The sequence below is a fragment of the Ictalurus furcatus genome, chromosome 26, assembly GCF_023375685.1.
Source record: "Ictalurus furcatus strain D&B chromosome 26, Billie_1.0, whole genome shotgun sequence".
Classification (NCBI taxonomy): domain Eukaryota; kingdom Metazoa; phylum Chordata; class Actinopteri; order Siluriformes; family Ictaluridae; genus Ictalurus; species Ictalurus furcatus.
The window spans coordinates 16,878,288-16,892,546 of NC_071280.1; the positions used below are offsets into that span (position 1 = coordinate 16,878,288).

The 14,259-nt window shown below is 45.1% G+C and overlaps 1 protein-coding gene across 5 annotated transcripts in view; it reads right to left on the bottom strand.

Annotated features, from left to right (window-relative positions):
• Nucleotides 1–14,259, bottom strand: part of mast1a (microtubule associated serine/threonine kinase 1a) — a 61,992-nt gene that overhangs the window by 15,111 nt on the left and 32,622 nt on the right. For all 5 annotated transcript variants that reach the window (XM_053615608.1, XM_053615607.1, XM_053615611.1 and 2 more), the window contains 10 exons: nt 11,405–11,477; nt 7,502–7,659; nt 6,755–6,830; nt 5,333–5,542; nt 5,148–5,249; nt 3,524–3,656; nt 2,658–2,725; nt 2,276–2,352; nt 1,309–1,517; nt 596–734 (listed from right to left, as the gene is read on the bottom strand). In XM_053615608.1, coding sequence (XP_053471583.1) covers nt 596–734; nt 1,309–1,517; nt 2,276–2,352; nt 2,658–2,725; nt 3,524–3,656; nt 5,148–5,249; nt 5,333–5,542; nt 6,755–6,830; nt 7,502–7,659; nt 11,405–11,477 — 1,245 coding nt within the window. The remainder of the gene's footprint in view (nt 1–595; nt 735–1,308; nt 1,518–2,275; nt 2,353–2,657; nt 2,726–3,523; nt 3,657–5,147; nt 5,250–5,332; nt 5,543–6,754; nt 6,831–7,501; nt 7,660–11,404; nt 11,478–14,259) is intronic.

Sequence of the window (14,259 nt, forward strand, 5' to 3'; positions counted from 1 at the left end):
CCTTTATGTGTCTGTAGTAATGAAGGAGGTGTGACCTTTATGTGTGTCTGTACTAATGAAGGAGGTGTGGCCTTTATGTGTCTGTACTAATGAAGGAGGTGTGGCCTTTATGTGTCTGTACTAATTAAGGAGGTGTGGCCTTTATGTGTCTGTACTAATGAAGGAGGTGCGGCCTTTATGTGTCTGTAGTAATGAAGGAGGTGCGGCCTTTATGTGTCTGTAGTAATGAAGGAGGTGTGGCCTTTATGTGTCTGTAGTAATGAAGGAGGTGTGGCCTTTATGTGTGTCAGTCCTAATGAAGGACGCGTGGCTTCAAGCCAACACTAAGTTAACAAGCAGTTACACAATAGTGAATGACATTAAATTGTAGTATATGACAGCTGTAAATTGTTAGCTGCTTTACAGGCACCTATAATACATCATGTTTTTGGTATCGAAAGCCGATATTGTAAGATGTAAAACCATAGAAATGAATGGAAACTGTATATAATTCAGTGAAGCACAGAACAGACAGGAGAATGAAACTCCTATGAGAGTGTTGCATTTTAATGTGTTTTTAGTAAAACCTCCTGTCCAGTAGAGGGAGCTCACTCACTTGTCTGGTTTGAGGTCTCGGTGTACGATGCCGTAGTTGTGGATGTACTCCAGAGCCAGGACGGTCTCAGCAAAGTACATTCGAGTCATTTCCACTGGCAATGCGCCAATGTTCTTCAGCAGGGTGGCACAGTCTCCTCCTAGTGAACAAAGTGTGAAGGGAGACACATTTAGCAGAAGACATGAACACGTCCTGTGATCCTTTATGCTGTACAGTCACTAAATAAAAAGGTCACTTTAGTGAATCAGCAGTCGTGGGATGAGAACTAATGCCTACTTGGGCGTTGGGAACGAACTAAATTAGACCCACTCTATGGCTATTTTTACCTTAAAGGTGCAATAAGCAGCTTTTTCTTTATAAGTAGAGGCATTGAGCTGATGCTGGAGTGATCAGCGACCAACGGTAGTGAGCTCAGCTGTGTTGGTCTGTCTGTCACGGACAGCAGAGCAGCTTTTTAAGCCTCAATGTGTCACCGTACACACTGACGAGTCATCATAACACTGTGCAGACTGACAGAAAGAAAGACAGAGCGAAAGAGAGAGAGTCGACGGTACGCTGCCGCGCAAAGCTCGTCTCCTTCGGGTTTGACTCTGAGAGCAGAATCTCACCCCACAGCAGCGTCAGCTCGAAACCGAATACACACAGCGCAGCACGATTACGCAACCTACTCAACCTCCAGGGGCACGAGCACCACAAAGGTGTGGGTGTCTTACCCTCCACATACTCCATGACCATGCAGAGGTGTCTGCGAGTCTCGAAGGAGCAGAACATGCTGACGACGAACGGGTTCTCGGCAAAGGTCAGGATGTCCCTCTCGACGAATGCCTGCTGGATCTGGTTCCTCAGGATCAGGTTCTGCTTGTTGATTTTTTTCATGGCGAAACGCTGCCGTGTCTCTCTGTGCCTCACCAGATACACTGCCCTGCAAAGACAGAGCGAGACGGAGAGAGACAGGAGAGCAAGAGAGAGAAAGCAAAAGGTGTCAAAACGTGACTATATGATATTAATATTGCAAAAAAACTAAACAAAAAAGCAATCACACAGAGGGGGAGTAATGCGATCCAGTAGCTGTATCTCCAAATATCTGTTATTTGAATTGAAATCTCAAGAGGGCGTGGCCTAAACCGGAACGTTTCTATTTATTTATTTATTAACATTAATACTTCCACTATGCCCACTGGAAACAATGGGAGCAACTGGAAAAGACCCCAGACGTACAGATGTCAGCTCTGACAGCATGTTTTGTACATTCTGGCTCTGACAGTTCCTCAACCTCAGCTACATCACTACGGTTCATAACCGGTCTCAACTAGAGATCTGCGCACGGCAGACTGTACAAATGTGTTTGCTTCTATTTCCCAAAATATAAACAAAGTAATAGCTTAATTTAAACCCCCGTGACCCTGACCGCACAGTGACTAAACACAATGCTAACATATTATCTGTTCATCGGGGATCGCGGATTTGTATTTGGTTATATCTTTAACTCATAGGAAATCAGCAAAAAAATTTTTACGCCGTGTTAATGATATTAAAATGGTGCTTGGACCCCTAAATCCACCCTATAGCGCTAATTATGATTTTTAGCACAAAGGTAAGGAATATAGAATAGTCTCAGACAGAAGCAGCAGTGTGTGTGTGTGTGTGTGTGTGTGTGTGCGCGTGCATGTGCACACTCACCCATAGGCTCCGTTGCTAATCAGCTTGATGGTCTGAAAGTCTGATTCACAGGGCGGCTTCATGGCCTTCATCTTTCCCTGCCGAATGAACACAGCACAGGCATTTACAGTGGAAAAAGCTAGCGAGAACTGCAACGTAACATTCATTATAACCTCTCCCACACACACTCACACACACTCGTGTTCATTACACGGTTGCATTGTAAGCGATCGCACAGTCAGAAGAGAGCTGAAGAGCTTATCTAACACGCTTTCATAACAGTATCGAGCATGTAAACACACACCAGCTTGCCTTATTACCAATTGGTGCGCAATCATTAACCAGATTAAATCTGCACACACACACACACACACACACAAACAAACACGCGCACACGTCTCACCTCAGCCGAGTCGTCAGTCTCGGGTGTGTGTGGCCCCTCGCTGTCGTAGCTGTCCAGGGTCACCATTTCTACACGAGGGCAAAACAAACCTCTCATGAACACACGTGCTGCCTCGAGAACTCTGGAGTACGTAATCTGAACGTGACCCCGCGTCCTCCTGACGTCTGGGACGGCCTCCAACCGCCCGTAACGACCCAGAACAGCACCACTAAGGCAAATCAGATACGTCTGATATTCAATTCAATTCTTTCTACAGGCTCTCACAGTGGCCTTGCTCTCGGCGTAGAAGAGGTACACACGCAGTCTTCGGGCTTTAGTTACAAAAGGTTGAGAACCTCTGGGCTAATGGGTGGGAATTGGCACGATCGTAATTCGTAATGCGGAGAAAAACGAGAGACGATGAAGGAGCGAGAGTGTGAAACGCAAAACACAATAAAACTCCCATAATCGAGGATGCATGTACTCATGCTGCGGTGTTGTCTAGCACGCCTATGGATTATAACACGATAAAGCGTTCACGCTGGTCCACCCGCACACCTGGTTTCAGATCGGTACGGACCGTGACATCACCTTCATTTGATCAAAGTGTTTTACGCTGTTCAGAAGCTCGCTCCGTGTCGACAGGTAGGGAAGCGGAAGAGCGTCGTTTCGGTAAATCTCTCTGACACGGGCGGTAAAATGATCTAGTACATTTGCTCATATATTCATTTAGTGTGTTTTGTTTTACATCACTGCCTCTGTCTCCGTCCCCCGCACACGTCTCTCTCTCTTACCTCACGGATTTGTCACTTTGACTATCAGCCTCTCAATTTCTATTTCACTTCCACTGCCTTGTGTGTGTGTGTGTGTGTGTGTGTGTTTCTCACCCTCCAGCGGGTCTCGTGTGAGACCGAGTTGGCTGATGATGTAGCGCGGGATGTCCGTCTTCATTAGGTGTCCCTCTTTCGCGTGATCCTCCGCTGCCTCCAGAAGGTGATAAAACTCTTCCGGGTTAAACTCCTGCGCAACAGGAAAGAGTTTCACTCTGCAAACCCGATTCCACGTCGTCGAGGGGGTCGTGACCTTAAATAACACGTCTTTTCTGTTTTGCCTCGACGTACACTCAGGAGCGTAATCTAGCGGTACGCGACTTCTCGGACGTTTTCGATCAGCATAAAGAAACGAATTATTTTATCGCCGCGAGTCCGTTTTAAGAGGAGCCGGGACACCGTTGGGTTTCTGTGTGTAGAGTACGGTGACTTTAGATGCTGGTGAACAGGGCGATGGGAAAACGGGAGGGCCCCCTACTGGGCAAACACAATAACACTGGGACAGAGATAAAACGGTTACCGCCACAGTAAAAATGATAGCATTAATCCTAGTAGGCTAGCAAAAAAAAATAAAAATAAAGATATACTTATGAAAAACTGCAAATTCTTAAAGCTCCGAGTGACTTCTTTCATATGAGCCCCCCCAAAAAAACGGGCGGAAACGGCATTTTATGGCTTCTGGTAAAGAGAGATAAGGCTAAGGCAGTACAGGTGGAAATGATTCAGATCCTGCCATTGAGTTTTCAGGCTTTTAGATAAATTGCTCAGATAACATGACGGTAGATGTTTATACATGTTCCACTGCGGTAATAAACTCAACGGAAATATGTTTACTTCACTATCGTCGTTCACTTTGAAAAAGGCTTTAAGCTCCGCCCACTTCACAAACACACGCCCTATATATATATCTCTCTCAGTGTTTCACTATTATATAGCTTTTGCAATTTCCTCTACACACCTTATAAGTCATGAATTACGACTTATAAGTCAATAAATAAACGTTTTAATTCTAACATCATCCAAATATTAGACTTTATTAAAACGAGACTTTAGTAAGTATAGACGTGGGTTTATTTAAAATGAAAAAAAATAATAATAAGTACAAATACCAGTTATCTAATGACAAAGAGTGATTGTGGTGTGTATGGTTTTTAAATAATTGGCATATTCAAATGGACACGTGTCTGGGTTTAAAGTATTTAAAAAACCAAAAAAAAAAAAAAAACCAGAAGCGTTTTTTTTTTTTTTCTCCCCTCGCTGTATTAAAAAAATAGGAGATGGATTGGGAGAATGTTTCTGTCTTAAAGATCTTTGGGAGAAAGGACGGAGCAGAAATTAGACACTCAGACAGCACTTGTGTCGGTAATAATGTCCTTTCCGGTGCAAGGAATGCCTCGAGACGTTGAAACGCAACACCTGACCCCAGGTGACCGGTGCAGTGTGGTTGCCGTGGCAACCCCGAGAGGCACCATGACAACACTCTGAGCACAGAGATGTGGTTTATTCGCTACAGACACAACTGAGAGTCCATGAGGATGAAAATGTTGGAAGCAGATACACGTGTGCGGAAAGCTAGAACTGACGTCAGGAAAAGGAAACCTACAGATATATTGGCACATCTAAGTGCGTGTGTGTGTGTGTGTGTGTGTGTGTGTGTGTGTGTGTGTGTGTGTGTGCTCACCAAACACTCCAGAAGTCTTGCGGGTCGAGAAATAATGATGAGGAGTTTCTTGACCAGCTCTGTGACGAAGGTCAGCTCAGAACTCTCGGACCGCTCGTACGCCTGACGGAGAGAGCGTGCCAATTCAGAATACACGTGACGGTGATTAGTGAACAAGACGTATGTACACGTGACCGCAGGCTCACGTCGTGCAGGAGTTTCTCCAGGTTCTCCTGCAGCTCGTAGAAGTAGACGGTGGTGATGAGGCCCTCGCGGGATTTGGTCAGGCAGTCGCGGGACAGCTCAGCGATCTGGTGGTGGATGAAGCTCAGGACGCCGTCGGCCAGCGGGAGCACGCTCTCCGGAGAGTAGGACTGGATGAAGTCCGCCAAGCGCTCCTCCATCTGAGCTGTGGCCTGCGCACGTCGAGAGGAACGGAAATGATAGAACTCAAATAACCAGCAAAGTGGAAATCCGTAGATGGATCTACATCTCCAACGCGAACAACATTAACAACACGAGCTGATAAATATTTTAGTGTGCTTTCAGATCAAATCGTGTTTGGTGATTAACACGTGTACCTGCCGCTCGGTTGCCGTTTCACTCGTACGTGATCGGCAAATGGAAGAGTTTTACCGGGACGTTTTCAGTCCCGCGCACAGATGTTTGCTTCAGTGAATCGTTTGCCGTGCGGAAAAAATGAATCGAAACAAGTAGCATACGAACCAAAAGAATCGGTTTGGCTTTGATTCTGATTCGAACAGCTGACTAACTCCTCCTGGAGATCCTCCTGATCGAGTTCTGTTTAAAATCACTGAGATTTCACACGCTCGTATTTCTGAAACTCTTGAATTGCCTTTTTTTTTGTTTGATGAAGCCGCTCATTTGTTGAACTGGATTTGTGTGTCGGGTCGTTATGGTCGTTTGGGTCGTGTGGTCTAACAGAGGACTAGAGCTGAAGAGAAGCAGCACTACAGCGCGATGCTGCCACCACCATGCTTCACTGGGGGGTATGGTGTTCTTTGGGTAATAAGCAGACTTCGTGTTTTCGTGCTAAACATATCTTTTCGAATTATGCCCAAAACTTCGGCTTTAATTTGCTTATTCTTAAGGGGGGCAGAGGTGTCTTAGCGGTTAAGGCTCTGGGTTATTGATCGGAAGCCCACTAGTGGACCCTTGAGCGAGGCCCTTAACCCTCTTTGCTCCAGGGGCGCTGTATCATGTCTCCGACCCCAACCTTCTAACAGAATTTCACTGTGCTATAATGTATATGTGATAAATAAAGACTCATTATCATATACGCAATGAAATAATGCGTTTTTCCCACCCTACGTTTTTGGAGTCATTTGGAATTCACCCATACTCGTATAACGGCCAGGAAGGGGTCATGTGACCTTATTCGTGCAGCGACTACTGATCAAAGACGACTATGCATTCCTGAATTGTATTCTGATACAGAAATATGCTGTGTAAAATATCTTTCATACCAAATATAATGTATTGTTGCTGTTGCGTTGACAGGCAGAACAGAAAACTCAAAAAGGTTCAAGTTGCTTTATAGGCATGAGCAGCAGCGTGTGTGTGTGTGTGTGTGTGTGTGTGTGTGTGTGTGTGTGTGAGACACTGACCTTTGGGAATCTCTCCTTATACACATGGTTCATCATGACGATTTCGTTGTCGTAGCAGGAGGGCGAACGGCCCGGACTGGACACACACACACACACACACAGAGAGAGAGAGAGAGAAAGAAAAGATGATCAGTGAGTCCTAAAGCTGCCACACTGCATTATGCTGGAGACCAGCTGGATGGGTATTAAATGCTAACAGAGCAATCAGGACTGTGTGTGTGTGTGTGTGTGTGTGTGTGTACGGACTGATACACAATAACTCATCACTGCTGTCATGAGGTACCACTGGAGCTGCCAATAGTCTGGAGAAGCTTCCAGAAAACGGAATATAACAAGCAGAGTATGAGCGTGTGGGCGTGTGTTAACCTCTGCAAGAACCGAACGAACCCATGACGATAGATCGTTTTGGCATTTATAGATACAGTTGAGTTCATAAGTTTACGTACCCCTTGCAGAATCTGCTAAATGTAAATAATAAAACAAATAAATAACAAGGATCATAAAACTTGCATTTTGTTTTTTATTTAGCCTGAAGAAGCTATTTATGTTTTGTGATAGTTGTTCATGAGACCCTTGTTAGTCCAAAGTTCTTCAGAATAAATCCTCCAGGTCCGGCACATTCTCTGCTTTTCCAGCGTCTTTCCAACAGCGGCTATATGATGTCGAGATCCAGCTGAAGGACTCGTACACAACTGTTACAAAACATGCAAACGTTTTGTGTGTGTGTGTGTTTGTGTGTGTGTGTACCTGAGGCTCCTTGAGCGCGGCCGTACGTGCGGCGACCTGCGTCCGTCGTCGTCCGTCATGCTCTCGGTGCTGCCGAAGTGTTTGGACAGGAAGTGTAGCTCGTCCATGGTGGGCTGGAAGGGCAGCTGGTGCAGACGCTCCTGAGACGAGCTTGACGACTGGTCATGAGGAAAAGACGAGAACAGAAACGGATTAGGACGCAGACTCGGTCCGGGTCGCGTCGTCGTTGTACGGGTCCTGAAAGCCTGTGAGGCTTTGAACACGTGAAACTGCCTTTGGATTTTCGCCAAAATAAGGAGATATTAAACGTAATTCTCTTTATGTTGTCTGAGAGGAACGGGCTTTTAATTCCTAATCGGGGTGTGCGAAATAATAAAAATATCGTATATTGCGATACTTGAAGACATTTCTACTATACACGATATCTAAATACATGATATTCGGGCCTGCTGACAAAAGTCACATATATAACCAAGGTTTCTTCCGTTATGCTTTTAAAATAAAGTGTTCAAAAAAAAGCTAGATGTGTTTCCGGAAATTGTACAGCAGCCGATACTACTCCTCAAGGTCCTGTGAATGAGCTGTTACTATAGAAACGATAACGTATTAGAACAAACGTCTTCATATAAACCAGTGATGTGCAGCTGCACTACTGTCGTAATCCACCGTTCGAAGAAGACTGCAAGTGCAGAAACATAGAGGAGACTACCAGCAGTAAGAATCAGAAAGCCCCAGAGACGAGCCACAAACGTTCTGGAACCAAGAGGAACCTCTACCGGAGTGCTGGAAAGGCCAACGTGAGGAGAAAGAAAGGATCCAAAACGTACAAGCGGATCTGTGAAACGTGGTGGAGGTAGCGTCGTGGCTTGGGCTTGCACGGCTGCTTCTGGAACGTTCTCACTGATCTTTATCGATGACGTAACTCGTGACGGTAGCCGCAGAATGAATTCAGAAGTCTTCAGGAACAATCGGTCTATCCATTTAGACCAATTGAAATGCATCCAATCTGACTGGGAGGAGCTTCGTCGTGCAGCAAGACAACCATCCAATTATCAGGAAATGAACGCTGGAATTCCTATCCGTCGTCTCGTATCCGTCTTTCGATCTCCAACCCGAAAAAAATCAAAAACAATAGAATTGGCCTTGCTGTTCCGATACTTTCGGAGGAGACTGTAGAAAACTAAAACCAACACCTTCTGACCATTCAGAATCCAGAATACAGCAGCACTGTGGTGTATTGGCGCTTGGCGTATATATTTAAAGACATAACACACCGCATCAGTGCAGTGTTACTTTTGTCACTTCAACTAGGACTGGTGCTTCAACGAACCAAAACAACAAACATCGCTGCCGTGTTTACGTCTGGAGTGTGTGACCTATTCTTTGATCTTCTTCAGCGGAATAAACCCACACTCTGGGGTGAGTCAGAGCCTGAATAAAGAGTACATTCCCTGTGGGGAAATGCTGAGTCCAACACCAGCTCCACCACCGTGTCTCCACTCTTACTGTCTCTCTGAATTAATCTCTCACATAAATCTCTCAGTCACTGAAGATACTCTACTGCTAAATACCGCTGAATAACTGTGTTAGGGCTGAGGTGTGTGTGTGTGTGTGTGTGTGTGTTGGAGGGATGAAAGGGATCTCCTGTGCTCATCAGCCTTCTTGGCTCTGACATTATGAGTCTGAGCCCTCAGAGCTACTCGTTCTCTGTTCATCCTGTCTTCCTGTCATTAGTTTAGTCGAGCTGCTCCTGCCGCCGCTAATAGGCTACCTAATGGAGCGTGAGAGCGGCTCGGGGTGGGGGTCTGGGGGTGGAGAGAGATTGACAGAGAAAGACAGGCAGAGAGAATACAGCCCCAGCACAGGTTTTTAACATACAGTGGACATAAAAGTCTACACACCCCTGTTTAAAATGGTAGGTTTTTGTGAGGTAAAAAAAAAAAAAATTAAACCAAGATCAATCATGCCATTTTTTTTTTTTTTTTACACCTTTAATGTGGTGTGTTTTTACACCTCTAACCCTCAACCTAACCCTCAAAGCAACCAACAAAATGAAAGTGAAAATCAAATAGACATCTATCAAATTGCGAGGGGATCTCCTGTAACCAGCCCTCTTCAAGTCAGTGCACAGGTTTTCCATAGGATTTAAAATCTGGGCTCCGATTGGGTCATTCCAAAACCTTGATCTTCTTCTTCTGAAGCCGCTCCTTTGTTGAACTGGATTTGTGCGTCGGGTCGTTATGGTCGTTTGGGTCGTGCGGTCTAACAGAGGACTAGAGCTGAAGAGAAGCAGCACTACAGCGCGATGCTGCCACCACCATGCTTCACTGGGGGGTATGGTGTTCTTTGGGTAATAAGCTGTCTTGTTTTTGTGCTAAACAAATATCTTTTTTGCCCAAAAAGGTCTACCTTGGTGTCATCAGACCATGGCACAACATGGTTTGGGGTGATTTAGACAGGCTTAGATGTTTTTGTGTTTTTCTTTTATGAGAAAGGGCTTCCGTCTAGCCACCCTACCCCATAACCCAGACATGTGAAGAGTTTACCAGATTGTTGTCCCATACAGGGAGTGACCAGTACGTCCCAGATATTCCTGCGGCTCCTTTAACGTTTCCGTAGGTCTCTTAGCAGCTTCCCTGATCAGTTGTCCTTTCGGCGGTTTTGGAGGGAGGTCCCGTTCTTGGTGATGTCACTCTGGTACGCCATTTTCCCCACTTGTTGAGGATGGCGTTCACGGTATTCCAAAGTACATCTTATTAACGCTTTGGAAATTTTTTTTTATAGCCCTCTGATGATCGATACGTTCCAGTAATGAGATCGGGTGCAATGCGTTGTAAGCTCTTTGCGGGACCAAGGCGTCAGCAAGTCGGATGAAACCAAGAAGAGGTCAAGAAAATCCTACAGAAACAGCTGATCTTTATTTGAGGTTAATCAGAAACACTTCATTGACGACAGCTGTATGATAAATACGTTTGAACATGAGTTTGACTTCGATTGGTTCGTTCTGAACCCAGTCACATGCCCCATTATAAAAAAGGCGTGCACACGTAACCAGGCAACCAGGTTATTGTTCTTAAAAAAAAAAAAAACAACAAAAAAAACCCCTGCAATTTTAATAGGGGTGTGTAGACTTTTTATATCCACTGTATATATTTTCCCTTAAATCAACTTTGCCTTCATCAAGTGTTCACGTGTGAAACGTGATTTAATATTCACATCACTACGCTTAATTCTCTCCCTCACACGTACTCACGTGAATACCGTGTTATAACAAAAGAGAGCACGGCGAAGATTTTTGAATACATTTCGTGAAAGTAGGCCTGCTCAGAGATGAAGCGTGTGAAAGTGTGTGAGATCTTTAATTAAATAGACACAGATAAGATAAGATCAGACACACACGCGTTTTCCTAAAAAAAAAAAAAAAAATTTAAATATGCAAATACATGCTAATTGCTTCTCGAGATCCCCCTGTGACGCATCCATATTCATGCCATGCAAATGTGCCGTAATCTCCTTATCTTCGGTGAGCTTTACTAAATATAAAACCTGATCCTCCAGCTGCTCGAGCTTTCTTTCATCTTAGTCAAAAAGATCACAGGACACACACATACACACACACAGACACAGATTTTCATGTACTTGAGTAAAAATGTAATCTATGTGATCTTGTAAATTCATCATTAAAAAAAAGGTAAGTTATTCAAAAACTTTCAGTAAGTTAGAAACAGGATTATTTAAAAGAAAAAGATTTTATTATCTCATCTTGACAAAAAAAAACTAAATTAATTTTTTACGCAAATACTCTGAGTAGAAGTTAATGAGTTTCTCAATGTGTGTGTGTGTGTGTGTGTTAGGGATGTGACCGAAGATGAGAACATGATTCAGTTTGAACAGAGAGAGTACCGTGGAGCTGGGCGTGTTGGTGCCGTATCCAGAAGACGGCAGTGAAGCCAGAGACCAGCGGCGTCCATCAGCCCTGAGGAGACACGACACACACACACACACACACACACACACACGTTCACACGTTTGACATCAAAGGTTTATCAAAAACCTAACCCGATCCGTCAGACCACGCGTTATGCTAGTTTATGTTTTATTGACTATTTTCAATTTACCAACCACATTTAAATAGGATTCATCTGAGCACGGAATGAAGACCATTACAACTTTCGTGACTCCACCCACTTTCTCAAACTTTCTAATATATATATAATAAAACTGATATGTATATCAGTATGCTAGTTAACTGGGTGTGTAGCACGGTTTAGTAGATGATGGGAGACAGATTGAGAAGTTACGTAGACACAAGCATGGTTCACTTGAGAATCTGCAAAATACTGGTATGAAACATGGTTTACTGGAGAATACTGGGGTGCGGCATGGTTTACTGGAGAATACTGGGGTGCAGCATGGTTTACTGGAGAATACTGGGGTGCAGCATGGTTTACTGGAGAATACTGGGATATAGCATGGTTTACTGGAGAATACTGGGGTGCAGCATGGTTTACTGGAGAATACTGCGATGCAGCATGGTTTACTGGAGAATACTGGGATGCAGCATGGTTTACTGGAGAATACTGCGATGCAGCATGGTTTACTGGAGAATACTGGGATGCAGCATGGTTTACTGGAGAATACTGCGATGCAGCATGGTTTACTGGAGAATACTGGGATGCAGCATGGTTTACTGGAGAATACTGGGATGCAGCATGGTTTACTGGAGAATACTGGGGTGCAGCATGGTTTACTGGAGAATACTGGGGTGCAGCATGGTTTACTGGAGAATACTGGGATGCAGCATGGTTTACTGGAGAATACTGGGGTGCAGCATGGTTTACTGGAGAATACTGGGGTGCAGCATGGTTTACTGGAGAATACTGGGGTGCAGCATGGTTTACTGGAGAATACTGGGATGCAGCATGGTTTACTGGAGAATACTGGGGTGCAGCATGGTTTACTGGAGAATACTGGGGTGCAGCATGGTTTACTGGAGGACATTAGCATTGTAGACAATACATTTCTGGTTATAATATAACACTTGAGAAAAAGATACAGTCTATTAAACAGTTCCACAAGAGTTGCTTTCCCAGCTGATTAATGGGGACCGACCAAATAAATGCATTAGGGTGAAGTGTGTTAGAGAAAAACCTATTAAAGTCGAGTAAACAACCGATTTAGTGCAGTGTACTGCGCTGGATAAACCATCATGAGGCATTTGAGATGGACCGTCACGTACATATCAGATGACGAGAACGATAGCGGCGTTATATGAGCTGCACTGTCGGGAAATCTGCAGCCTGTAACACACGGCTTGATGTAGGATCCGTGTGATGTAACATAGCAGGGTTGATGAGGCTTCCGGCTACGGCCGACAAAACAGTTCACTTAGCGCTCGAGTTGGTTGCTGAGCAACTGTTACATGATGACGGTCTGTCGTTGGCATTGTAAACATGCGGACAGAAAACACGTCTTCGAAACACAAGAAGCATCGTCCTGAGACCCGGAGTGCCTCAAACACCGTCTTTAATTAATGTAAAGTCTTAGCCTTTATTCATTCATCTGTTATGTCTAAAAAACAGACAGTTCAAACAATGTTAACATGCTAACCTTATTTTACCACTTAGCATTGTGTAGTGCCACGTTAGCATGGGTTGGCTGAACCGTCACCAAGCCGCATGCACTGCTTTCAGACAGCCGAAGCTCCACAACAGCGCTGCTCCATCAGACAGGAAATAATGCGCTCCCGACAGGCCTGGTCTATCGATCGATCGTCTCTCCGACTTCCTCGCCTCCCCTCCCCTACTCCTGCACTCGTCTTTCTGATAAACGACCGTCCCATGAGCTATCCATCCATCCCTCACTGTTCACACTAAGATACGAGACACTTCAAAGTCTCGTTTGTTTCTGTGTGTTGTGCCACACGATGCCGGCTGACCGCGACACTGGCAGCAGCACAACATGTCAAACTCCGCCGTCACTCTGGGGATTCTTCAGCGCAGCCTAACGGCCTGAAACGTACACCACTTAAACGGGCAACTTCACCTGATCGAGGTTAGCGCTAGTCTATCTTCAGGTTCTGGTTTCCCCAACGACATGCATCCACCACCAAAGCAATGTTCTTGGGCATGCTAGCAGAAAAATACACAGTAATATTCTTATACTTCATATGGTGGCCCTTTGCTTTTCCACTGCTAAATTGCCAGGTATTCTCCAGGTTACTGGAGGTCATCCGATTAAGCGCCTCATTTGGCTTAATCGAGGATTGATTTCATATCGGCACCAAAACGCTGCTGGTCAAGCGCAGAGAACCGGTCATAATCACTAAACTCCACACGAAGAGCGTGTTCAAACATACTGTCCACACAAAAGCACTAAAACATCCATCCATCCATCCATCTTCTATACCGCTTATCCTTTTCAGGGTCACGGAGAACCTGGAGCCTATCCCAGGGAGCATCGGGCACAAGGCGGGGTACACCCTGGACAGGGTGCCAATCCATCACAGGGCACAATCACATACACACTCACACACCCATTCATACACTACGGACAATTTGGACATGCCAATCAGCCTACCATGCATGTCTTTGGACTGGGGGAGGAAACCGGAGTACCCAGAGGAAACCCCCGCAGCACGGGGAGAACATGCAAACTCCGCACACACAGGGCCACGGTGGGACTCGAACCCCCGACCCTGGAGGTGTGAGGCGAACGTCCTAACCGCTAAACGCAAGGATTCATACGTGTGGACTGAC